Source organism: Heloderma suspectum, chromosome 3 (genome assembly GCF_057233095.1).
Source record: "Heloderma suspectum isolate Gila_16-S chromosome 3, 16-S_ref, whole genome shotgun sequence".
Classification (NCBI taxonomy): Eukaryota; Metazoa; Chordata; class Lepidosauria; order Squamata; family Helodermatidae; genus Heloderma; species Heloderma suspectum.
In genome coordinates this window covers 259,116,403-259,143,174 of record NC_139460.1, presented here as the reverse complement: position 1 = coordinate 259,143,174, position 26,772 = coordinate 259,116,403, and the positions used below count along the sequence as shown (strand labels likewise).

The following is a 26,772-nucleotide window of genomic DNA, read 5'->3' as shown; positions in this document are numbered from 1 at the left end:
TTGTGTGACCCGTGAGAAGCAGATTTTTAAGGTACGGTACACTCGGCTTTTCTTGCTTCATGTGTCTCTGACGGACCAAAGGTGATTCCATGAACATCCGGATAATACTCCCAACATGATTCTCATTCCGTTGTCATGAAGATCCCCCCTTGGTCATGGGGTGGAGTGCTGAAATGCGTTCTACTTAATGTCCATAATAAAGCATAATATATCATGAAGACATTATTGGTTCATAAGGTTGGGGTTTTGTTTAGAAAGATTATTGAAAGCATAATAATGAATTAAATGCAGGCAAGCTTGACACAGAGATGGTGAAGCCAAGTGTGGAAAAATGGCTCAGTGCTACTAAATTATAGGAAGCTGCCTTATAGCAGGTCAGGCTATTTGTCCACCTAGCCCAGGAATGGGCAACATGCAGTGCCACATGCGCCTCTCCTGCTGCAATCCCACTTCCCCCAAATTCAGGTAGGGGTGTGTGTATGTGTATGTATGAGAAAATGGTGTCCATAATGGCTACAAAGTATGAAAAAGGTCAAAATTAGCTTGTTAATAGCAGCCATTTTGTGAATTACCAAGCCTACCCCCCCTGGCAGCCATTTTATGATCACTCAATATTTTACATGTGCCTACTGGCTCAAAAAGATTAGGGAGCCCCCATCTGTGGCACGGGCATTGTTGACAGCTCTCCCACTCCCAAATCAGCATTCTGCCAGAAACTAAATTGAGATTGTGTCCTGCCACAGGAGGGACTTAAGTTATTCTGGGATAGTCCCATGATTGTCATGGTGGCCGTAAAATCATGAGTTGCTCTAATGAGAGGTGCCTTGGCATGAATATTTTTTAAAAAACAGAACTGCAAGTCTGGGGATCCTCAATACCAAATCTAAGACTACTTCTGTTAGCTCAAGTAGGGAGACCATTGGGCGGTGAATTCCTAATCCATCCCATGAGCCCATAACAATGTGCTGACACTTGAAATGAGCACTTTACCAGACAGGAAACCTGACTAGGGAGGTGGTGGTATTCTAACAGACGATCTCCCTAGCCATCAAGTCTAAATGGGTGCTGCACTGAGAACGTGGCTGGACATAGTTGGGAGAAGCTGAGCATGCTATTTAATGCAGGATCTTCTAGCTTCTTTAGAAATCTGAAGGTCCCAACCTTTTCCAAAGTATACTTCTGGCTCTCATGGCTATGAATAATTCCCCCCGCCCCCCTTTCATTGTTGGTCTTTGATGTGCAAACCATACAGGTTTCATATGGGATATCCATTGGCCACAGCTCTCTTAATACCTCTTAATAGCTGAATTCCTCTTTCTCCACTTACTTAGTTGTGCCCAGATCTTCTCCAAGACCCCAAGAGTAACTCTGAACACACAATTCCATCCCCCAAAACAGGATGAAGGAAGCAAGTTAATATTATACCACTTACATAATGTATTCCCATAGCTAAGTTAAGGTTTTCTGGTCACAGAATTTGGGATTTTTTTAGCATTAAATTTTCAAGGCCCTTTAATCATTATTTTCTACAAACTCTTAGAATTTTTCTTATACCCGCTGATCAGTTACACAGAGTTAAAACTACATGATTCCTTGTGTCAGCCTAGCTTAATTTCTTAACACGTTTCACTGTCTCCAGTATTGTTCAATAAGAAAATCACTTTGAGCCACAAAGGTGCAAATGTAAGCAAGAAGTCTCATTTGTTAGCACTAAGCTTCTGTTTGTATGTTAGTTACCGTGGCAGTGTCTCTGATGTGTAGCACTCGTACTAATGCTGAACATGATCAAAGGTTTCAGCAATGGTTTCACCTCCTCTAGAATAATGGCTGCCAAAAGCATCAGCAACTCTTTCCGAAGATAATGCTAAGACAAACCTCTTCCTGGGAGCAGAGTAAATGCTCCAGGTGAGCATAAAAACCATGCTGGGTCAAATAAATATCCTATCGAGCACAAAGGACTGACTGACTCTTTCTCTCCCACATCCCCCCCCCCACACACACACACAGCTTGACCGTATCTGGATGTGACAAAGATTTTTAAACAGCATTGAAGATATTAAGTGGAATAGGATATTCCATTCCTTGCTATTCACTCCTACTACCTGTCAGTCCATGGTGTTAGGAATATCCAAAGCTTTAAGAAGCTAAGAGACTTTGCACTGAGGTTTTCCCTTCACTGAAATAATTGAAGGGTTGATTCAGGTGCTATGTAGCAAAGCAGCACACATGTATATCCTAATGCATTTAATTCAGCAAGGAACTGCCCGTCTCCTGGCTCTTCAGTGCATCTATTTGCATTTGCAGAGGCACAATAGTTGCATGCCTGTGTTGATTTTTTTTATACATATATCTAACAATGTAATGTGTAAAGTAGCTCTTAGGGTATGAAAAATGGTACACTTCATTTTAGAACCGTGGCATAAAGGTTCATTTTATGATGAGTACACAGGCTGGAGAAACTGCTTTGCTTTGCCTGATGTTATCTCTTTGTAAGGGGGGGGGGCTCAGTTGTGAAGCAGTCCTGATTTCATTCCAGTTATATGTCTAGCCCTTTTTGTAATATGCTTTTGCTGTTGGCATTACCATGCTACTGATTACAAAGGTTCTACAGCTCAGGGTCAAATTAGATATTACAGTAGGCTGCTGGTATTTTTAAAACAGTGTATCAATGTGTGTGTTTGTGTGCACGCACGCACACACTTGATTAGGACCACAGTGCAGAGTGAAAGGGTTAATCTGATGGCTGTAGTATATTTGGGTATCGTGAACTGAAATGGACTGGAATGGGCCAGTTCACATCAGATGACCACCAGATCTACTACTGTGGATGAGAGGACCAGAGAAGAAATGGAGTAGCCTTCACAATTAATAACAAAGTGGCTAAAGCAGTGCTTGGATACAATCCAAAAAATGATAGAATGATCTCAATTCGAATTCAGGGTAAGCCATTTAACATCACAGTGATCCAAATATACGCCCCAACCACAGATGCTGAAGAAGCAGAAGTAGATCAGTTCTGTGAGGATCTGCAGCACGTACTGGATAATACGCCATAAAGAGATGTTATTTTCATTACAGGAGACTGGAATGCTAAGGTGGGTAGTCAAACGACACCTGGTATTACAGGCAAGCATGGTCTGGGAGAACAAAATTAAGCAGGACATAGGCTGATAGAATTTTGCCAAGACAACTCACTGTGCATAACAAACACTCTCTTCCAACTACCTAAAAGACGACTTTATACATAGACTTCACCAGATGGTTGACACCAAAATCAGATTGACTACATCCTTTGTAGCCAAAGGTGGCGGACATCTATACAGTCAGTAAAAACAAGACCTGGAGCTGACTGTAGTTCAGATCATGAACTTCTTATTGCACAATTTAGAATCAGACTAAAGAGAATAGGGAAGACCCACAGATCAGTTAGATATGAGCTCACTAATATTTCTAATGAATATGCAGTGGAGGTGAGGAATAGATTTAAGGGACTAGATTTAGTAGATAGGGTCCCGGACTACGGACAGAAGTTCGCAACATTGTTCAGGAGGCAGCAACAAAAAATGTCCCAAAGAAAAAGAAAACCAACAAGGCAAGATGGCTGTCTGCTGAGACACTGAAAGTAGCCCAAGAAAGAAGGAAAGCAAAAGGCAACAGTGATAGGGGGAGATATGCCCAATTAAATGCAAAATTCCAGAGGTTAGCCAGAAGAGATAAGGAATTATTTTTAAACAAGCAGTGCGCAGAAGTGAAAGAAGATAATAGAATAGGAAAGACAAGAGACCTATTCCAGAAAATCAGAAACATCGGAGGTAAATTCCAGGCAAAAATGGGTGTGATCAAAAACAAAGATGGCAAGGACCTAACAGAAGCAGAAGAGATCAAGAAAAGCTGGCAAGAATATATGGAAGATCTGTATAGGAAGGATAATAATATTGGGGATAGATTTGACGGTGTGGTCAGTGAGCACTAATAACAAGGCAGCAGGAGACGACGGTATCCCAGCTGAACTGTTTAAAATCTTGCAAGATGATGCTGTCAAGGTGATGCATGCCATATGCCAGCAAATTTGGAAAACACAAGAATGGCCACCAGATTGGAAAAAAATAAACTTATATCCCCATACCAAAAAAGGGAAACACTAAAGAATATTCAAACTATCGAACAGTGGCACTTACTTCATATGCCAGTAAGGTAATGCTCAAAATCTTGCAAGGTAGACTCCAGCAATTCATGGAACGAGAATTGCCAGATGTACATGCTGGGTTTAGAAAAGACAGGGGAACTAGAGACCAAATTGCCAATATTCTCTGAATAATGGAGAAAGCCAGGGAGTTCCTGAGGAATCTGTGTAATGACCAAGTAGCAATGGTAAGAACAGACCATGGAACAATGGACTGGTTTAATATTGGGAAAGGAGTATGGCAGGGTTGTATACTCTCACCCTACCTATTCAACCTGTACGCAGAACACATCATGTGACGTGCTGGGCTTGATGAAGCCAAGGCTGGAGTTAAAATCGCTGGAAGAAACATTAACAATCTCAGATATGCAGATGATACCACTTTGATGGCTGAAAGCGAGGAGGAGCTGAGGAACCTTATGAAGAAGGTGAAAGAAGAAAGTGCAAAAGCTGGGTTGCAGTTCAACCTCAAAAAAACCAAGATTATGGCAACCAGCTTGAATGATAACTGGCAAAGAGAGGGAGAAAACATGGAGGCAGTGACAGACTTTGTCTTTCTAGGTGCAAAGATTACTGCAGACGCTGACTGCAGCCAGGAAATCAGAAGATGTTTACTTCTTGGGAGGAGAGCAATGACAAATCTTGATAAAATAGTGAAGAGCAGAGACATCACACTGACAACAAAGGTCCTCATAGTTAAAGCAACGGTATTCCCCATAGTAACCTATGGCTGCGAGAGCTGGACCATAAGGAAGGCTGAGCGAAGGAAGATAGATGCTTTTGAACTGTGGTGCTGGAGGAAAATTCTGGGAGTGCCTTGGACTGCAAGAAGATCAAACCAGTCCATACTCCAGGAAATAAAGCCAGACTGCTCACTTGAGGGAATGATATTAAAGGCAAAACTGGAGTACTTTGGCCACATCATGAGAAGACAGGATACCCTGGAGAAGATGCTGATGCTAGGGAAAGTGGAAGGCAAAAGGAAGAGGGGCCGACCAAGGGGAAAATGAATGGATGATATTCTGGAGGTGACAGACTCGACCTTGGGAGAGCTGGGGGTGGCGACGGCCGACAGGAAGCTCTGGCGTGGGCTGGTCCATGAAGTCACAAAGAGTTGGAAGCAACTGAGCGAATAAACAACAACACCCACAATTATTCAAATACATTCAAGTAGTGGTGGCAGCTAATTCTGAACTCAAGTGTTGTCTAAAACCCTATTCAGGATTCCATCTGTGGCTTTAATTAACATGTGAGAAGAGAGAGCTAGGATGAGCACACTAGCCCAGCTCCCTCCATTGCCCTTCTCATCGCCCTCCACATTTTGAGGGTGCCTGTCTGCAGTAGGGAGCCTTTAATCATGGCTCTAAATCGCATGAGGAACCTCAGTGAATAGAACAGTCACTGCAGATAGTCGCCCCCAACATGAAGAAAGCAAAGACAATAGTGACAGAGAGGAAGAGCTAGTGTACTTGTCTTCTCTTTCCCTCCTTGTGTGTAAATAAAAGCCTCATTTGGAATGCCTGAATACGGCATAATGTTGTGGCAAAGGGGTTTGCGTAACTCAGTGAAGCCATAAGCTATGCCGTGCAGGGCCACCCAAGACGGACAGGTCATGGCGGAGAGTTCTGACAAAATGTGGTCCACTGGAGAAGGAAATGGCAACCCAGTCCAGTATTCCTGCCAAGAAAACCCCATGGAACGTATGACAAGGCTAAAAGAGATGACACCGGAAGATGAGCCCCTCAGGTCGGAAGGTGTCCAATATACTACTGGGGAAGAGCAGAGGGAATTTCCAAGTAGCGCCAGAAAGAGTGAAGCAGCTGGGCCAAAGCCGAAAGGACACTCAACTGTGGATGTGTCTGGTGGTGAAAAGAAAATCCAATGCTGTAAAGAACAATATTGTTTAGGAACCTGGAATGATCAATGAATCAAGGTAAGCTGGAGGTGGTCAAACATGGGATGGCAAGATTGAACATTGACATCTTGGGAATCAGTGAACTAAAATGGACAAGCATGGGCGAATTTAATTCAGGTGACCATCATATCTACTACTGTGGGCAAGAATCCCTCAGAAGAAATGGAGTAGCACTCATAGTCAATAAAAGGATGGGAAAAGCAGTACTGGGGTACAGTCTCAAAAACGATAGAATGATCTCAGTACGAATCCAAGGCAAACCATTCACCATCACAGTAATTCAAGTCTATGCCCCAACCACTGATGCCCGAGAAGCTGAGGCTGATCGGTTCTATGAAGACCTACAACACCTTCTAGAACTCACACCAAAAAAGATGTCCTTTTCCTCATAGGGGATTGGAATGCTAAAGTAGGAAGTCAAGAAATCACCGGGATAACAGGCAAGCATGGCCTTGGTGTACAAAATGAAGCAGGACAAAGGCTAATAGAGTTTTGCCAAGAGAACACGCTGATCATAGCAAACACACTTTTCCAACAGCACAAGAGGCGACTCTACACATGGACATCACCAGATGGTCAATATCGAACTCAGATTGATTATGTCCTTTGCAGCCAAAGATGGAGAAGCTCTATACAGTCAGTAAAAACAAGACCTGGAGCTGACTGTGGCTCAGTTCATGAGCTGCTTCTTGCAAAATTCCGGCTTAAATTGAAGAACATAGGGAAAACCACTAAACCATTCAGGTATGACCTAAATCATATCCCTTATGAATATACAGTGGAGGTGAGGAATAGATTTAAGGGATTAGACCTGATAGACAGAGTGCTGGAGGAACTATGGACGGAGGTCCATAACATTGTTCAGGAGGCAGCAACTCAGTCCATCCCGAAGAAAAAGAAATGCAAGAAAGTCAAGTGGCTGTCTGAGGAGGCTTTACAAGTCGCTGAGGAAAAAAGGGAAGTGAAAAGCAAGGGAGAAAGGGGCAGGTATATCCAACTGAATGCAGAGTTCCAGAGAATAGCAAGGAGAGACAAGAAGGCCTTCTTAAATGAACAATGCAAAGAAATCGAGGAAAACAATAGAATGGGAAAGACTAGAGATCTTTTCAAGAAAATCGGAGATCTCAAGGGAACGTTTTGTGCAAAGACGGGCATGATAAAGGACAAAGAAGGCAGGGATCTAACAGAAGCAGATGAGATTAAGAAGAGGTGGAAAGAATACACAGAAGAACTATCTTCCCAGTAGTAATGTATGGCTGTGAGAGCTGGACTATAAGGAAGGCTGAGCGCCAAATAATTGATGCGTTCGAATTGTGGTGCTGGAGAAGACTCTTACGAGTTCCCTGGACTGCAAGGAGGTCAAATCAGTCCATCCTACAGGAAATCAACCCTGACTGCTCATTGGAAGGACAGATACTGAAGCTGAAGCTCAAATATTTTGTCCACCTAATGCGAAGAGAAAACTCCCTGGAAAAGACCCTGATGCTGGGAAAGATTGAAGGCAAAAGGAGAAGGGGACGGCAGAGGATGAGATGGCTAGATAGCATCACTGATGCAATGAATATGAACTTGAGCACACTCCGGGAGAGAGCACAGGACAGGAAGGCCTGGCGTGCTATGGTCCTTGGGGTTACGAAGAGTCGGACACGACTTAACGACTGAACAGCAACAATAGTTGCATATCTGAACATTGACAGCGAGGAAAGAAATTCCGTTATGGTTACCCTAGAAATTGTAGCCATGGATCAGGGCGTCCTAATTCTTATAGTTGCAGCTTTTCATAGCACACTGGAAATTGCTGTTGAAACTCCCTAGGGTTTGGCTTGTCAAGCACTATGAAGGGCTGCACTTGGAGTAATAAAAGGGTAATCCCTTTTGGTCCGTGACTTGTGTTCTTAGCATTTGAAGAAGTGTAGCTTTTGAAAGGCATATAACGTGCATTAGATTCAAGACCCAACATTTGGGTGGGGTACACTTTACCAGGGCCTGGAGAAACAGGGCCTGGCGGCGGGGAGGGGAATGTCCCAGGTTTCAACTCCATTAATATGAGGGGGGAAATTGAGGCTAAAGGTCATGCTTGAGGAAATTTATGGAAATTTATTTCCCTGTATTTATTGTCCAGATCTTGTGAGATTTTCTGGAGTTGGTCAGTATTAGTGTTAGAACAACATTCTGAACAATGAATTGGTGGTCCAAGGAGAATGTGCTTAGACTTGTAGTTCGAGAGACAGAGAGACTTGTGCTTTTCTATGTGACATGTTCTCAAGAGCTACCGCTCCCAGATTTCCTTGTGCATAGGGAGAAAGGAGGGACAACTGGTTGGGATGACACCACCCCATAATGACCAAGAACATTGATCCTTGAAACAATGGGAGCCAATGCTACTGGTAGGATTTACATACCCAAGATACGTGTGAGTAAATGCCTAGGCCCTGCTACATAAGCACACATGCAGAGAGGTTGACATTTCTACCTATAAATGCAAATCAGACAACCAGAAATGTGAGGACATTAATGCATGGGCAGTGTTAAAAAGGGCTTCCCTGAGCTCAGTAGTCTTGCAGTTACTAGGAGACCTTAGGGCTTGCTCCCTTAGCAGAGTAATAGGGAGTGTAGTATGAAGGCACTAGCCTTTTAAACTAGAAGGGAGACTGCCACCTTTCCTTCCACAGTCTGCACGTTATTTTCTCTCTCTCCCTACTTTTCTACTTTTACATGTCCATTGCTGGGGGCTTGGGGGGAAATAAATACTGCTCCCTTGTACAATCCTCTGTATGCTACTGAAAGATAAGTCCCATTATGTTCATTGGGACTTAATCCCAGGAAAGTGTTCATAGGATTCCAGCACAAGTTAACTTTTGCAGGGAAGTTTGCAGCCTGAACTTCTGCATGTTTACTCAGAAATAAGTCCTGAGTTGTGAGCATGGTACTGAAGACTTAATAAACTGCCCACCCAGTTCCAATCCACTGAATTGACTACCCATTTAGCCCAATCCTATGCATGTTTTGTTATTTGTTTTTGTTTAGTTTTTTTTGGCATGGAGTCTAGCTTCAGTAGTGAAGGAAAGGTGTGAAGTACATTGTCATGGACTCCTTGGCTAAATCCTAGTGAAGTCCTGGCACAAATTAAGTTTGGTGGGGAAAGAGACAATGAGAGCTTGTGCATAACAAGGACGAGGTAAGGAAGAGTTGCACAAAATAAAAAACAGAACTTCTGTTTTTATGGAGAGTTGCTGGAGGATGGGAGAATGAGGAGGAATTGTGTGGAGAACAGAAGGGGGGGTGCTGTAAGTGTTCAGCGGGGAGAGAAAACAATTCTGAACGGGAACTAAAAAACAGTGGCAATCCCATACTGCAGCTCCTGGATGGCCAGAGAGGAGAGCCTAGCCCCCAAAAAGAGTGGAGCCAGAGAGGACAGAGCTCATGCAGTTTGGTCCCCTCCCTTCCCACTTTCTTTGAGTGTTACTTTTCAGATCAGCAGGTTGAGCCTGCTGCTCTTATTCTCTCACTCACCAGAACCACCAAGGAGGTTGTGCGACTTTTTGGCTGCTCGGTTTTAATATCTGTGAATGACCCACCCTCCTACTTCAACTGGTGAGTGAGTAAATGAGTATATTTGTGCTTAGGAATGTCGGGGACGATGCGCAATGCAGGAGTTTGGAGAGGGAAGGTGAGTGTTGAAATTTCAGACTGAACTCCTAGTGTTAGAAGACAAATGGCAGTTGGGGCTCGTTCCCTTCTTGCTAAAAGCTCTCTCTTGTTTGCTTGCTGCTGCCATTGCTGCAAATATGAGCCAGCAGCGATTGCAGGGCAGAAGTGTCCCACTGGAGGAGGAGAAAGCAGCACCTTTCTGCAAGATCACAGGTTGCTTGGCACTGGCAGCAGCACTGAAATTTTTCACCCCTGCTTATTTTAGGATGTTTGTCCCCCTTTCATTTAAGCAAACATGATACATCAAACTATTTATATGGCAAACATAGCGTGGGGGATGGGGGAGTCTTGTGGTACAGTACCTTAAAAACAGTGTTACAGTGCAATTGTAGGTATGTCTACTCAGAAGTAAGTCCCACTGAGTTCAGTAGGGCTTTCTTTGAGGTAAATGTGCATAGGATTGTAGCCTATGCAGAAGGAAAGATAAAAAGAAGGAGAGGGGCGGGGAAGATAGATGAAGGTATTGCAAAAATAGAGTAGCAAAATGCTGTGAGATATTTAAAGGCTATAATATATGAAGTAATAAGAGTGCCACTAAGCATGAACAGAGTGCCTTTCCTTCAGTTGTACAAAACTGCATTTCAGTTCTAACCAAATAATACCATAATGATCACCACACTGAACTCAACAAGCTTTCCATGAGGAAACCTATGTATGTGTTTATAGATGCTCATTTTATATTGTATTATTTTTCTTAAATATATATATTATCCCTTTCTACAAGAAAATGGTGCTTACTCCTAAATAAATGTGTTTGGTGATGTCCCATGAGGAGCTGAGTTTGAAATGTGAAAATCTGCACATCTGTGAAGTCTTTTTTTATTATTTAACAGGGTTGCCGTTGCTGCTGTTGTTGTTCACTAGCATCAGGAATACAGCAGTTGTGGGATGGTGAGGCAGATGCTTGCCTTTTGACCTAAGTGGAATGATACACCCTAAGATTTGGGAGGTGGGGTGCTGTAAGACCATTAAGTCCAGAGTCCAAAATTGCATAACACAACCACTGTTACCCAGCTTTCTCAGAGTCTGCCTGACTCTGCAGAGACCTGCCCAGCCAGTTGCTGTTGGGCAATTGCACTTGTGCCCTGGGCCACTGTAGGCAGCGAGACCCTGACAAGAGGAAGAGCAAGTGCGTTGTCTGCTTACATATCAGATGGCGTGCCAGAGGCCTTCCTCCTCTATTACTTCCTCCAAGATGGCCCAGGCCTGTAACCTTGGGGGAAAACAGAAGTGGGTTTGCTGGCAAGAAGGGTTTGAATGACCAGCAATGTCTGAACTTGGGGCAAGGTAATTTAGGAATGTGCGGCTTGGCCTGACTTGTTTGTGTGTGTCTGGAGCGCCTTGGCTCTGTAATGACCATTCTGGAGTGCACCAGCTTTTTGCATGATCCATGTGGCCAGATTCTGGTGGGTGCATGGTGCTCCTTGGCATCAGGGGTTTGCACTAGGCTAGAGGAAGGTGAATAAATGTGGGAGGAGGATAGGGCCTTCTTTCTCTTTTGTGTTCAAAACTTATAATGCCTTGTGGCACCTCACAAATTTCCTGTGGCATAATAAGCTTTCGTGGACTGGAGTCCACTGTACAAAAAGTTATTTTGAAAGCTGTTGCATTTCATGTAACTGGGGGAAAATGGCACTTGCTGAAATAAAGTTACAGGAGCCCTGATGGTCTCTGTTGCATCTGATCCCCCTAGACTGGCTGGCTTTTTGCCCAGACATATTTCCCCTCCTGCTGCCTCCCTTGAATCTTTCTGCCTGAGGATTTTTCAGAAATCAAATGCCCTCCTCAACCCTGTCTATACATCCATTTTTACAAATAAAGGTGTCCTTAGGAAACAGAGTCCTTTAAAGACATACACATACATTTTAGAGCTTGATTTGGGGCATCATGAAAAAGCAGCAAATTATTCATTATTTAATTATTGTTGTATTTGACTGCCAAGGAAGGTGGGACAGGCTTGTAGGAATTTCTGCCTTGAGCCAAAACTGACTTTGGGTACTACTATGTGCCTTGAGGCGGCAGGGTGGGGTGGGGAGGTGCCATTTGCTGCTCTGCCTCAGGCAGCAAAATGTCTTGGGACCAGCCCTGGACATGGCTGTTGAGATTTGTGGGGTGGGAAAAGGTAGTTGAGATAGTATAGGAAATTATGCAGGGTAGGGAAATAACGGGGGGTTCAGAGAGATCTGTGAATGGGGAAACATGTTCAGGATTACATCAAACTTACTAGGTAATCCTAAACATGTTTACTCAGAAGTAAGTCATACTGAGTTTAATGGGATTTACTCGCAGATAAGTGTATGTAGGATTGCAGTCTTATTCCTTAGTAAACAGAGCTGCAACCTGTCTTATCCACCCTGAAGATAATTCCAATACCTGGATCTAGCGAGAAACCTGGGGATTGATCACTTTGGTAATTAAAAAAAGCAACTATCCAAAAAGAAAGGTGGCCATGCTGGTCCATGAAAAACGAAACCCAAAATCCACAATTGGGCAATACCTTTATTAGGAATTTTGGTTGGTCCTATTAAAGGTATCCAACTATGCATCTCAGTACTTTAAGAGTCCTATGATGATGAGGTTGTTAGAAACCTAATATTTTAACATTTGTTGTAGATTTCAGGATTGCAAGACATTAGAACCCATGAACAGTAAAAACATGTTCTAGAATCCTAGAAACTTTTTTTTTTTAAGTATTTGAAATAAAATTAGGAGTCACCTTTGACAGCAGCTCTCTGTGCCTCCTTGCCTGGTCAGGAGCAGCAAAGCAATGTCCTCCAGTCCTGGGGTCTCTGTCTGGTGCTGTTGTGCTTGTTGGGGTGGGATGGGGGAGCAAATGAGGATTTTCTCAGAAGTAAATCCCACTAAGTTTAAGTTTACTCCAAAGTAATTGTGTACGTTTGCATCATTATTATAATCTACAATACATTCCCACACTCTCCCTTGCCAGTGTACCACGTTCAGTTTGCAATTAAACTTTGTGACTAGGGTTTTGTGTCCTAGTCAGCTACACTTGGTGAACCCACAGTGTGGAGAACAGGACGCATATTTTTTTCTTCCCGGAAACAGATTTGATCTTACACATTTACTGGTAAGCCCCATGCTTGGAAAAATGGGGATTTTAACTCTCCCCTTTGAAAATGTGGAGATGCTGTGTCATAATAAAAACGTATATCTGAAGAGGTAGCACCTCCTCCTTTCAGTGCCATGATGTTCAGATTGCAGTTTATCTGTAAATGTTTAAGGTGTCATGCACCTTAAGGCACTTAATCCTTCCCATATGGATTTGGACCTGAAAGACCAAGAAAATGTGTGGGTACACATAGGGTAAGTTGTATGCAAGCACAATTTGTGACATCACACAACTCTGTCCTGAAAGGAAACAAGAGGGTAATTAGCTTGCCTTCTATTAAATTTAAAGTGTAGTAATTATTTCTAATTAAGCACATATATTTCCATATGTAAATTAGCATGTTCAGTTTTGTGTCCAGTGGGCCTGTACCCTGGATCTTTTAGGTACTTGCACCGCCTCTGTGTTTAAGTGAAATAAACAAAGCTAAAGGACACCAATCAATCTTGATGGTTGTTGTTGTTTAAAGGTAAGGCCTTTCTACAGTCTGGCTCAAGCAATATACAAACTGGGGAAGTTAGTGAACACAAAAAGATGAAAATGGTTTCAATATAGAAACTGCGTTTGCGACAACTCATGGTGAAGAAAAGCTATTGGATGCATTAGGCATCTCCAATCTAATGCTAGTTAGGTGATACCACCATTAGCACCACCACATTCTGAAGGTTTATAAAAAGAGGGAGTGAGAGTAGTGCTGTGCTACCTGATTCATATGTCATTGTTACGTCCCCCCCAATCATCCACACTTGTGGCTAGTGCAAAAAGTGTAGACTTTTTACTATGAGGCAAGAATGATTTAAGCCACCTAGCTCAATTGATTGTGAACTTGCAAGAAAAATTAACTTTAGGGAGATACTGTATGCTTTTGCAATTAAAAATACCAGAAAAATAAAGCTTCAAAGTGGGTTGGTCTACTTGTAAAATGTTTATAGCCACATTGGTCCATTAGAATAAAACCAAACATCACCAGGATAATACCCTTTATTTGGACCAATCAACGAGTTAAAAAAACAGTCAGCAAGTTTAACATTCAGGTTTCTATAAGTTGAATGTTAAGTTAAACAAAATAGCCAAAGGGGTGGGTGGTGTTTAGGGGCATGATAGAAAAGCCCCAGTGTGAGCCATGGAGTACTTTCAGAAATGTAAAAAATGTAATTTCAGAATTAAAATAGAAACTTTATTTCATGACTCAAGGTAACTATGTATGGGATAGGATTGTGGTCAGTATGTGGGAAAGGAATCATGTTACAAGTTTCTACTGGGCCCCCAAAAATGATGCTTGAGCCCTCATTGGATCACCTTTAACTATGCTTTGTGGTATAAAGTTTATACCCTCATCTTACATTTGTAAAGAAGAATTTGTATTTATAAAATCCAGGTGGATTTTTCCCGAAAATAGACTGTCCTTCTCAAAATGTTTTAACAGTAAAATTAGGTTTTCTGGCATTCCATCTTCAACATCACCTTTGAAGACTGTTTCGTTTTAATTTTTAAGAAAGTAAGTTATGAATAATAGAAGCTTTTCTTAAAAATTTCCCAAGGCTGTGTGGTATGGTGGTAATACCAATATGTGCTAAAGGTTTGTGGAATGGAATGTGCTGGGCCTTTTGTGTAATTTCATCAAATCTCCCTTGAGTAATTTGACCTTATGGGGAAAGTGTGGTGATGGTGACAAAACACATTTCACCCCTACCATTACCAGCACCCATGACATACTCCTTTACTCTTTGTTTAAGCAAACTGAGCTGATTTAACATGTTGTACAATAACCCTGTTCCAGTAAGGATATCCGGAGGTGAACATTTAGCAGTTTATGGCTTTCCCAGGATTTGAGAGTGCATATATGTAGCACTGTGCACCGTATTCACCAATGTTTGTTCAAGTAAAGCAAAGCGATAGTGCCTTATCCTCTGCTAGATGTTGAGAGAGACTGTTAAATCATGTTGATCCCCACCAGAGACAAGCACAGATTTGATCCTACAATATGTCTCCTGTCCACGCTGAACCTGAATAACTCTGTCTGCACCAGCCCATTTTTTAGCAACAGGTTCTCCCAAGTTTGTCCCTACTCCCCCCATTAATTTCCTTAGCTGTTCTTTCTGCAACTTGGTCCCCTAGCAAAGAAGGACTCCAGCCTGCTACTTCACACAGCAGGCCACCATCCTCCACTTTTGAGGAAAGGCAGTAGCCTGCAGCGCAGAAATGGCCGGCTAAAGTTTTTCCGCCTCATGGATCTGCTCAATAGGAAAATGCCTGCAGCTTGCTGTGTGAAGCAGATAGCTGCAGCCTCCTCCCTTCCACCACTGGAGGGAAGGAGGCAATGTTCTTCGCAGTGTCTGGCCAGACTTGAGTAGGAACATAGCAGGGAAATGAAAACAACCATCTTGTGGCACCTTAAACACTAACAAGTTTGTTGTAACATACATTTTCATGAACTAGGGTCCACATTATCAGATGCATGAAGAGTTATCCTCACTTGGCATATATACACATAGATATATATAGATAGACAAGGGAAAATGTAGGGCCCAAATGGCAATGAAAAACACAAGGTACTGTACATGACAATTTTGTGTAAACCTTAAGATAAGTAAAGTGACCATTCACTACAGCAGTAATTGATGATAATAAAGTTATCCTAAGGGAAAAATCAAAGGGCATCAGCTGTTAGATGGTTTGATTAGTCTTTCGTCTAATGCCCAGGTTGTCAGGAACACTGTGGCCCTTCATCCAAGGTTCATAGAATCATAGAATAGTAGGGTTGGAAGGGGCCTATAAGACCATCGAGTCCAACCCCCAGCTCAATGCAGGAATCCAATCAGGGCATCCCTGACAGATGGCTGTCCAGCCTCGTCTTGAATGCCTCCAGTGTGGGAGAGCCCACTACCTCCCTAGGTAATTGGTTCCATTGTCGTATCGCTCTAACAGTCAGGAAGTTTTTCCTGATGTTCATCCGAAATCTGGCTTCCTGTCACTTGAGCCCGTTATTCCATGTCCTGCACTCTGGGATGATCGAGAAGAGATCCTGGCTTTCTTCTCTGGGACAAACTTTCAAGTACTTGAAGAGCGCTATCCTATCTCCCCTCAGTCTTCTCTTCTCAAGGCTAAACATGCCCAGTTCTTTCAGTCTCTCTTCATAGGGCTTTGTTTCCAGTCCCCTAATCATCTTCATTGCCCTCCTCTGAACCCTCTCCAGCTTGTCTGCATCCTTCTTAAAGTGCGGTGCCCAGAACTGGACACAGTACTCCAGATGAGGCCTAACTGAGAAGAGGGGAACTAGTACTTCACGTGATTTGGAAGCTATACTTCTAGTAATGCAGCCCAAAAGAGCATTTGCCTTTTTTTGCAGCCACATCACATTGTTGGCTCATATTCAGCTTGTGATATACAACAATCCCAAGATTGTTCTTGCCTGTAGTATTGTTGAGCCAAGTATCGCCCATCTTATTTGCATTTGGTTTCTTTTTCCGAGGTGCAGAACTTGGCATTTATCGCTATTAAATTTCATTCTGTTGTTTTCTGGCCTGCACTCCAGCCTATCAAGATCACTTTAAATTTTGTTTCTGTCTTCCAGGGTATTTGCTGTCCCACCCAATTTTGTGTCATCTGCAAATTTGATCAGCATTCCCTACACCTCCTCCTCTAAGTCATTAATAAAAATGTTGAAAAGCACTGGGCCCAGGACTGAGCCCTGCTGTACCCCACTCGTCACCTCTCCCGAGTTTGAGAAGATCCCATTGATAAGCACTCTTTGAGTCCGATTCTGTAGCCAACTGTGGATCCACCGGATCGTTGTTTCATCTAGCCCACTTTGAGCTAGTTTGCTCATCAGGATATCGTGGGGCACTTTGTCGAAAGCTTTGCTGGAGTTGAGGTATATTATGTCCATAGCATTCCCACAGTCCACAAGGGAGGCTACCTGATCAAAAACTGAGATCAGATTCGTCTGGCAGGATTTGTTCTTGACAAATCCATGTTGGCTTCGAGTAATCACGGCATTGTCTTCAAGGTGCTTACAGATGGATTGCTTTATCATCTGCTCCAGAAGTTTCCCAGGGATTGATGTCAGACTGACTGGTCTGTAGTTCCCAGTTCCTCCTTTTTACCCTTTTTGAAGAGAGGGACAACATTAGCCCTCCTCCAGTCATCTGGCACTTCACCTGTCCTCCATGATTTCTCAAAGATAATAGACAGTGGCTCTGAGAGTTCTTCTGCCAGTTCCTTTATTACTCTAGGGTGCAGTTCATCTGGCCCTGGAGATTTGAACTCATTCAAAGTCATTAGGTGTTCCTTGACCACATGCCTATCGATCTCAAGCTGCAATCCTGCTCCATCAGCCTGTACTTCGCCTTTGCCAGGGGGATCATAGACTCTCTTTTGGGAGAAGACCGAGCCAAAGTAGGAATTGAGCACTTCTGCCTTTTTTTTGTAATCTGTTATCATTTTGCCATCCTTATTTAATAGCTGAACCACCATTTCTTTCCTCTGTCTTTTACTATGCACGTAGCTGAAGAAAGCTTTTTTGTTGCTTTTAGCATCCCTCGCTAACCTCAGCTCATTCTCAGCTTTAGCCTTCCTGATGCCATCCCTGCAATTCTGTGCTACCTGCCTGTACTCTTCCTTTGTAGCTTGGCCTTCCTACCACTTCCTATATGTGTGCTTTTTTTATTTTCAGGTCATCTCTAAGCTTTTTGTGAAGCCATATTGGCTTCTTCTGTTGTCTTCCGCTTTTTTTTCTTGTTGGAATTGTTTGCAATTGTGCCTTTAGAATTTCCTTTTTTTAAAACTCCTACCCATTTTAAAAACCCCACCTTTTCTCGTTAGAGTCGCTTGCCATGGGACCTTACTTATCATTGTTCTGAGTTTATTAAAATCAGCTTTCCTAAAATCCAGGGTACACATTTGGCTACACTCAGCTTATGTTTCCTTTAGAACCAAGAACTCAATTACAACATGGTCACTTTCCCCCAGAGTTCCCCTAACAGCTACTTTATCCACTAAGTCATCTCTGTTGGTTAGGATCAAGTCAAGGACAGCCAATCCTCTAGTTCCTTCCTCTACTTTCTGTAGGAGGAAATTATCAGCAAGACAAGTCAGGAATATCTTGGAAGGGCCATGTTTTGCAGAATTTGTCTCCCAACAAATATCGGGGAAATTGAAGTCCCCCATTACTACTACATCATGATTCCTTGAAACATTAGCTATTTGCTTTTCAAAAGTTTCATCTTTGTCTTCTTCTTGATTGGGTGGCCGGTAGTAGACTCCGACCACTATGTTCCTTTTATTCTTTGCTCCATTTATTTTAACCCAGATGCTCTCGATGGGGCTACCAAGCTCATCCTCCTGTATTTCTGTGCAGATATATGTATTTTTCACATATAGTGCAACTCCACCTCCCTTTCTGTTCCTCCTGTTCTTTTTGAAGAAGTTATATCCTTCAAATGCTGTATTCCAGTCATGAGAGTCATCCCACCAAGTTTCAGTTACACCTATCAAGCCGTAATTCCCCTCTTGTATTAAGAGTTCAAGTTTGTTCTGTTTGTTTCCCATACTCTGGGCATTAGTGTATAGACATTGAAGACGATGTGCTTTATAGTCTGGCTTTCTCCCTACATGTTTCTGAAAAATATTATTGGGTGCTATTAGAGCTGTTCTCTCCGTTGTGGTGCATGAGCCTTCATCCATTGTTACCTCCAACTTTACATCTCCTTCCCCTTTAGGATTCAATTTAAAGCCCTCCTGATGAAGTTCTTCATGCTGTGGCCAAACACATTCTTCCCAGCCTTTGTGAGGTGCAACCCATCCCTTGTCAACAGTCCATCTTCCAGGAAGTATAGCCCATGGTCCCAGAATCTAAATCTCTCGCGCTGGCACCACCTTCGTAGCCAGTCATTCACCCGGAGTATTTTTCTTTCCCTTTCTGTCCCTCTCCTAACTACTGGAAGGATGGATGAGAAAACTATCTGGGCCCCAAAGTTCTTGAGTTTCCTTCCCAAAGCTTCAAAGTCTGATGTGATTTCTTCATAGCTCTGCTTGGCGGTATCATTGGTTCCCACATGGATGAGAAGAAAGGGATACCTGTCAGTGGGCTTTATGAGTGTAGGCAACCCTTCAGTCACGTCTCTAATCCGCCCTACTGGGAGACAGCATATCTGGTGAGTCCATGGGTCTTCATGACATACTTGGGTTTCGATCCCACGCAGCAAGGAGTCTCCCACTACTACTCCTCTTCTCCCTGTTGTTGTAGGCCTGGGTTTAATCGCCTCTGCTTGACTGACCTTCAGCCTCTTGCTCACTCTCATGCAGGTTCCCCTGTAATTCTTCCTCTACAGGCTGTCCTCCAGTCTCATCGTCAAGTACCTGGAAACAGTTCCATAGTTCCAGTGTGCTTCCACTGGTGTAGAGTGGCTTCTAGTTCTTCTGCTCCTAACTGTCACCCTTTTCCAAGGAGTATCCTCTACTTCATTTTTCCTCACCTCAGCATTTTCCTCTTCTGCCTCAGCTTGCTGTTGCTCTTCTAGCTTCTGTTTTTCACTTTGCTGCTGTAGTTCCACCATTCTGTCCAAGAACTCTTCGTGTTCTCTTATTCCCCGGAGGGTCAACAGTCGCCGCTCCAGTCCTCTTACTTTTTCTTCCAACAGCATGATCAACTTGCACTTGTTGCACATGTAGGCCATGTTGATCTCAGGCAAAAAAACAAACATGACACAGACCTTGCAGGTCACCACCACTGGAGAGTCTTTTCCTTCCATAGTCTCTATTCCCTTTATGTTTTTAGCTTTCTGTTTGTACTGGAATAGCCTGTGATTTGTCCTCTATTCACTGGAGGTTAAAAATACAGTCCCACTGGTATGGAAGTGTGTGTTAAAAGAAAAAGATTTTTTTTTAAAAATGGAAAAAAATGTTAGGGTCCTCCCCTTTGACCTCCCTTGCTGAACTCCCCTGGCCAACTCCTGTTTGCTCACTCTGATCGCTCGCTTGCTTCCTTGTATAGCCCCTAGACCAGCTGGAGCAGCTTCCTCTGCTCCAGAGGTTCCTGTGGCTTTGCCCTGCCCAGGCATAGTTCACCATCTTTCAGGTTCTAGCACATGCACTCATGTTTCATTTTCCTAACAAGATGGGTGAGATGGGATGGGCAAAAACCCAAGCAAACTCAGAGGAACTTCAAAAGAATCTGTCCAAACAAATGGTAAACGTGGCTCAAAATAAGTGTAAAGTGGGGCATACTGGGGCAAAACCCTTTAACCACATAGACAATGATGGAGTCTGAAGTTGCAGTAACTAATCAGAAAAGAGATCTTAGAGGGGTACGCACATACATAGGGCTAGTTTGGATGATCATCACGGGATAAACAAGCCACATTGGCTTGTTTACGCCACAGAACCTACCAGATGTTATTTGCCTAATCACTAGCCTGGGCACAGCTTGCCTTGTTGTCCAAACCTGGACAGTGTGGCTTGTTGGAAGAGGAACCCTCCAGTAACCTATGGGCTGCTGTTGGCTTACTGGAGGGTTGTTTCACCCTCCAACATGCCATGCCACCCAGGTTCCGACAACACAACAAGCCGTGCCTTGGCGGGTGATTAGGCAAATGGCATCACAGCTTAAACAAACCACCTTCTTTAACCCATGGTGACTGAGCAAACCAGGTCACTGTGTGGATTGTTCTCATTGCTCCATCTTAAAGAGGAACAGTGTAGAGCTGGAAAAAGTGTTAAAAGGGGCAACTAAAATGATCAAGTGGTTAGAGCATGTTCCCCACAAGAAAAGGCTAAAGCATTGGGGCTCTTTAGTTTAGGAAAAAGACAACCAAAGTGGAACATTAAGCAAAGCAAGGGGATAGAGAAATCAGGGTCACCCAATGAAACTGATTGGCAGAAGATTCAGGATGGACAAGAGAGTACTTCACATAGCACATACTTTGTGTGTGGAATTCAGTGTTGCAAGATGTGATGGCAACAGGCTTAGATGGCTTTAAAATGGGTTTGATAAATTGTCAACCAATGGGTATTGACCATGAGAGCTAAATGGAACCTCTAGGTTCAGAGTCTCTATTTCTCTGATTACTAGTTGTGGGGGAGCAAATAGCAGGAGAGGGTGGTTTTTATGCCCTGCTGTGGGCTTCCCTGAAGTACATTTCTGGCTGCTGTTAATGCCTTTTCCACCATCTGGTCACTGCATTGTGGCCACTTTTCCAGGAGCCTTGACTTACATGTTCTTCTCTCACCTGTTTTACTAGCAACATAAGCCTTGTTAGGCATTGTTCCTGAACATGGACTTGCAACATGTGTAGAGGTCTTGCAACCATGCATGCTGGCTCTGTCCCAGCCCTACCCTCTCTATCCCTGACCTACCCATGTTGAGTGAAAAGGTCTGAAGGGGTTCTTTGCATGCATTTGGTTTGAACATGCATTGTTGTTGTTCAGTCATTAAGTCATGTCCGACTATTCGTGCCCCATGGCCCATAGCATGCCAGGACTTCCTGTCCTCCACTCTCTCCCAGAGTGTGCTCAAGTTCATATTCATTGCATCGGTGATGCTATCTAGCCATCTCATCCTCTGCCGTCCCCTTCTCCTTTTGCCTTCAACCTTTCCCAGCATCAGGGTCTTTTCCAGGGAGTTTTCTCTTCGCATTAGGTGGCCAAAATATTTGAGCTTCAGCTTCAGTATCTGTCCTTCCAATGAGCAGTCAGGGTTGATTTCCTGTAGGATGGACTGATTTGACCTCCTTGCAGTCCAGAGAACTCATGAGTCTTCCCCAGCACCACAGTTCGAAAGCATCAATTCTTCGGCGCTCAGCCTTCCTTATAGTCCAGCTCTCACAGCCATACGTTACTACTGGGAAAACCATAGCTTTGATTAGACGGACCTTTGTCGGCAAGGTGATGTCTCTGCTTCTTACTATGCTGTCTAGGTTTGCCATAGCTTTCCTCCCAAGGAGCAAGCGTCTTTTAATTTCATGGCTACCGTCACCGTCTGTGGTGATCATGGAGCCCAAGAAAATAAAATCTGCTTCCATTTCTTCCCCTTCTATATGCCAGGAAGTGATGGGGCCAGATGCCATGGTCTTCGTTTTTTTAATGTTGAGTTTCAAACCAGCTTTTGCACTCTCCACTTTCACCCTCAACAAGAGGCTCTTTAGATCCTCTTTGCTTTCTGCCATTAGGGTGGTATCGTCTGCGTATCGGAGGTTGTTGATAATTCTCCTGGCAATCTTAATTCCGACCTGTGATTCATCCAACCTGGCGTTTGTCATGATGTACCCTGCATATAAGTTAAATAAGCAGGGAGACAATATGCAGCCTTGTCGTACTCCTTTCCCAATTTTGAACCAATCGGTTGTTCCATGTCCGGTTCTTACAGTTGCTTCTTGACCCTCGTATAGGTTTCTCAGGAGACAGGTAAGGTGGTCTGGTACTCCCGTCTCTTTCAGAATTTGCCACAGTTTGTTGTGATCCACACAATCAAAGGCTTTAGCTTAGTCAATGAAGCAGAAATAGACGTTTTTCTGGAATTCTCTTGCTTTCTCCATGATCCAGCGAATGTTGGCGATTTGATCTCTAGTTCCTCTGCCTCTTTGAAACCAGCTTGTACTTCCAGTAGTTCTCAGTTCACATACTGCTGAAGCCTAGCTTGTAGGATTTGGAGCATAACCTTGCTGGCATGTGAAATGAGTGCAATTGTACGGTAGTTTGAACACTCTTTGGCGTTGCCCTTCTTTGGAATTGGAATGTAAACTGACCTTTTCCAATCTTGTGGCCAATGTTGAGGGTTCCAAATTTGTTCGTATATTGAGTGCAGCACTTCAACAGCATCATCTTTTAGGATTTTAAATAGCTCGGCTGGAATACTGTCATCTGCGCTAGCTTTGTTGTTAGTAATGCTTGCTAAGGCCCACTTGACTTCACTCTCTAGGACATCCGGCTCAAGTTCAGTGACCACACTATCATGGCTATCAGGGACATGAAGATCTTTCCTGTATAGTTCTTCTGTGTATTCTTTCCACCTCTTCTTAATCTCATCTGCTTCTGTTAGGTCCCTGCCTTCTTTGTCCTTTATCATGCCCGTCTTTGCACAAAACGTTCCCTTGAGATCTCCGATTTTCTTGAAAAGATCTCTAGTCTTTCTCATTCTATTGTTTTCCTCGATTTCTTTGCATTGTTCATTTAAGAAGGCCTTCTTGTCTCTCCTTGCTATTCTCTGGAACTCTGCATTCAGTTGGCTATATCTTCCCCTTTCTCCCTTGGTTTTCACTTCCCTTCTTTCCTCAGCGACTTGTAAAGCCTCCTCAGACAGCCACTTGGCTTTCTTGCATTTCTTTTTCTTTGGGATGGATTGAGTTGCTGCCTCCTGAACAACGTTATGGACCTCCGTCCATAGTTCCTCAGGCACTCTGTCTATCAGGTCTAATCCCTTAAATCTATTCCTCACCTCCACTGTATATTCATAAGGAATATGATTTAGGTCATACCTGAATGGTTTAGTGGTTTTCCCTACGTTCTTCAATTTAAGCCGGAATTTTGCAAGAAGCAGCTCATGAACTGAGCCACAGTCAGCTCCAGGTCTTGTTTTTACTGACTGTATAGAGCTTCTCCATCTTTGGCTGCAAAGGACATAATCAGTCTGAGTTTGATATTGACCATCTGGTGATGTCCATGTGTAGAGTCGCCTCTTGTGCTGTTGGAAAGGAGTGTTTGCTCTGATCAGTGTGTTCTCTTGGCAAAACTCTATTAGCTTTTGTCCTGCTTCATTTTGTACACCAAGGCCATGCTTGCCTGTTATCCCGGTGATTTCTTAACTTCCTACTTTAGCATTCCAATCCCCTATGATGAAGAGGACATCTTTTTTGGGTGTTAGTTCTAGAAGGTGTTGTAGGTCTTCATAGAACCGGTCAACCTCAGCTTCTTTGGCATCAGTGGTTGGGGCATAGACTTGAATTACTGTGATGTTAAATGGTTTGCCTTGGATTCGTACTGAGATCATTCTATCATTTTTGAGATTGTACCCCAGTACTGCTTTTCCCACCCTTTTATTGACTATGAGTGCTACTCCATTTCTTCTGAGGGATTCTTGCCCACAGTAGTAGATATGATGGTCACCTGAATTAAATTCGCCCATGCTTGTCCATTTTAGTTCATTGATTCCCAAGATGTCAATGTTCAATCTTGCCATCTCATGTTTGACCACCTCCAGCTTACCTTGATTCATTGATCTTACATTCCAGGTTCCTCAACAATATTGTTCTTTACAGCATCGGACTTTCTTTTCACTACCAGACACATCCACAGCTGAGTGTCCTTTCGGCTTTGGCCCAGCTGCTTCACTCTTTCTGGCACTACTTGGAAATTCCCTCTGCTCTTCCCCAGTAGTATATTGGACACCTTCCGACCTGAGGGGCTCATCTTCCAGCGTCATATCTTTCAGCCTTGTGATACATTCCATGGGATTTTCTTGGCAAGAATACTGGAGTGGGTTGCCATTTCCTTCTCCAGTGGACCACATTTTGTCAGAACTCTCCACCATGACCTGTCCATCTTTGGGTGGCCCTGCACGGCATAGCTTATGGCTTCACTGAGTTATGCAAACCCCTTCGCCACAACAAGGCAGTGATCCATAAAGGGGATCCATAAAGGGGATCCATGAACACACATAGAAGTCTACAATTGAGCAGGAACTGTGATATTGCAGGGTTCTCTGTTGTGCGGTGGTTTCTACATGCATATGTAGAAATGCAGGCAGGGAAAAGACAGGGACATGGGGTGGGGGGTGCATGTGGTCCTTTGCCCTCTACATGTTGCAGTTTCCTGTTCAGGCATAATGCCTCAACAGGGCTATATATAACACTGTATTTGGACATTCAAGTGCCTAATTCAAGTAGCTGGAAATTGTGAAAGTTCACCACATCGTTGGGAGTATACACCATGTGAACATCCGAACATGGGCATTTGTTTCATTAGTTGCTAAAGGTGGAGTACCCTTGTAAGGTGTGTGTGTGTTTTGCAAACAGTCTTCATACAAAGTCAGACCCATGTCCCAACATGAGAAACCAGTTACAGCAGGCTGGCGGGGTGGGACATATTTGCACAGTGCTGTCAGAACTATTGGAAATGTTGTGGTGTTTTCAAAGACCCATAGTAAATGCCATCTGATACTCTAGGGTCTGTTTGCTGTCTCAGTTGCAGCTGGAATTTTTCCTAGGAGAAACGGTCCTCTTGGAGTTTTGAATGTGCATGAAATGATTTAACTTGGTCTCTGTATATCACAGGCTTTTCCCACTGCTGCCTCAGATGTATTTTTTTTTTCTTAGGGGAATAAATTGGCTACTCTTATTCCACAGTGTCCTAGCAATAGGAGCTCTTAAATATTCTCAAAAGATGGTACTCAGTTCAAGTTGGAATTTTTCAAAGAACAAGAGCCTATTTGTTCAATTTCAACTTCTAAGCTTCTAAATCCCAGAAGAAATTAAATGAGGCGCCTAGAGCTATGACAGCCTGTGATGTTGATTTGCTGCAGATGTCACCTTTAATATCATGCACATCAAATGTATGTGATTTCTAGTGTAATGTGGTGTAGTCACTGCAGGAGCAGTGCTGAGTTTAAGGAATACTGTGTAAAAGGTATGGTTGATAATTGCTAACATATTCAGTCTTGTTAAAAAACCATGCCATGAGAACTCGTGAGTGTGAAGATATGGGCAGGTGACATGGAACTTGAGTTGCTATGACTTTGTGTATTTGGTTAATCTGAGTCTTTCAAGAGGAACCTTATCTGAGCTTGGGAAAGGTATAGGTGCATTCTTTGTGAATTTACATACATGGTGGATTGTGGCCTGGTACTATGGACATGGTTTAACAAAGGAGTTATATGAAGGTTAGATTGTTCAATCTAGGAAGGTGTTTCAAAGCTAATAGTAACTGCTGCTTTTCCTCCTATCTGTTCATTGAAGCCTAAAGCCAGCTTTTTGGTGTGTCAGATGAAACCCCCCCCCCCAATCTTTTTCTTATTGCCTGCCGTTTCAGATAATATGATCTTTCTTCACAATTCTTAGCTTTTCTTCATCTCTGAATCAAAGCCTTTATTTTTTGACACAGGAAGGTAATTGATGATACAAATAGATTCCCTAATAATTGCAGTGTTTTGTAGGTATTACCTCCAAGGCCTTTGTGAATTGCTGGAAGAATAACACAGTAGTGTTTCTTCTCTGTGGACTAGTAAGGAATCTGTTGCTTGATAATTAGGTGAAGCTTGGAGTGTGAAATAATAAACTTACTGTCTCTCTCTTTTGCAGATCTTGCTGACTGAAGAGTTTGTGGAAAGAATGCTGGAAGACTTAGAAGATCTGAATTCTCCAGAGGAAGTAAGTCTCTGTAACTCTAATGCCTAAGGGAACTTTTCCTCTGTTCGGCTTCTTGATTTGCTGAGGTTGCTGGTTTGGCCTAGTTTCTTGGCTATAAATTCAGGACACAAGTTTTCTTTGCTCTTAGTCCCTGGAATACCCTCACATGGGGTAGAGTGGCAACCCCAGGATTATAAGCCCAGAGCACCTGTGGTTGGCACAGATTGGATGTTCTTCTTCAGGACACCTATGCTACCTACTCCCCTGGCAGCTGATTATGCCTTGGTGATACTCTAATGGAGCTGCTGTCCTAATATTCTACTGAATAGAGATATAAAGTTTGACCCGCTGTGATGGCACCTTCTGTAGCTTTTCACTGACAGAAAGTTGCTTACTCTGTGGAGCATTGCATTGTCAACTCTCTCTCTCTCTATCTATCTATCTATCTATCTATCACATTTATATCCTGCCTTTTTCCCCTTAAGGAACCCAAGGTGAC

General features: G+C 43.2%; 1 protein-coding gene across 3 annotated transcripts in view; it reads left to right on the top strand.

The window, feature by feature from the left end:
* The window catches only part of SUFU (SUFU negative regulator of hedgehog signaling), a 124,912-nt gene that overhangs the window by 84,453 nt on the left and 13,687 nt on the right, over window positions 1–26,772 (top strand). For all 3 annotated transcript variants that reach the window (XR_014789508.1, XM_084846458.1, XM_084846457.1), the window contains exon 11: window positions 26,226–26,294. Coding sequence is in view for 2 of the 3 variants with exons in the window: in XM_084846458.1 (XP_084702584.1) it covers window positions 26,226–26,294 (69 nt within the window). In the remaining variant the exon portion in view is untranslated. The remainder of the gene's footprint in view (window positions 1–26,225; window positions 26,295–26,772) is intronic.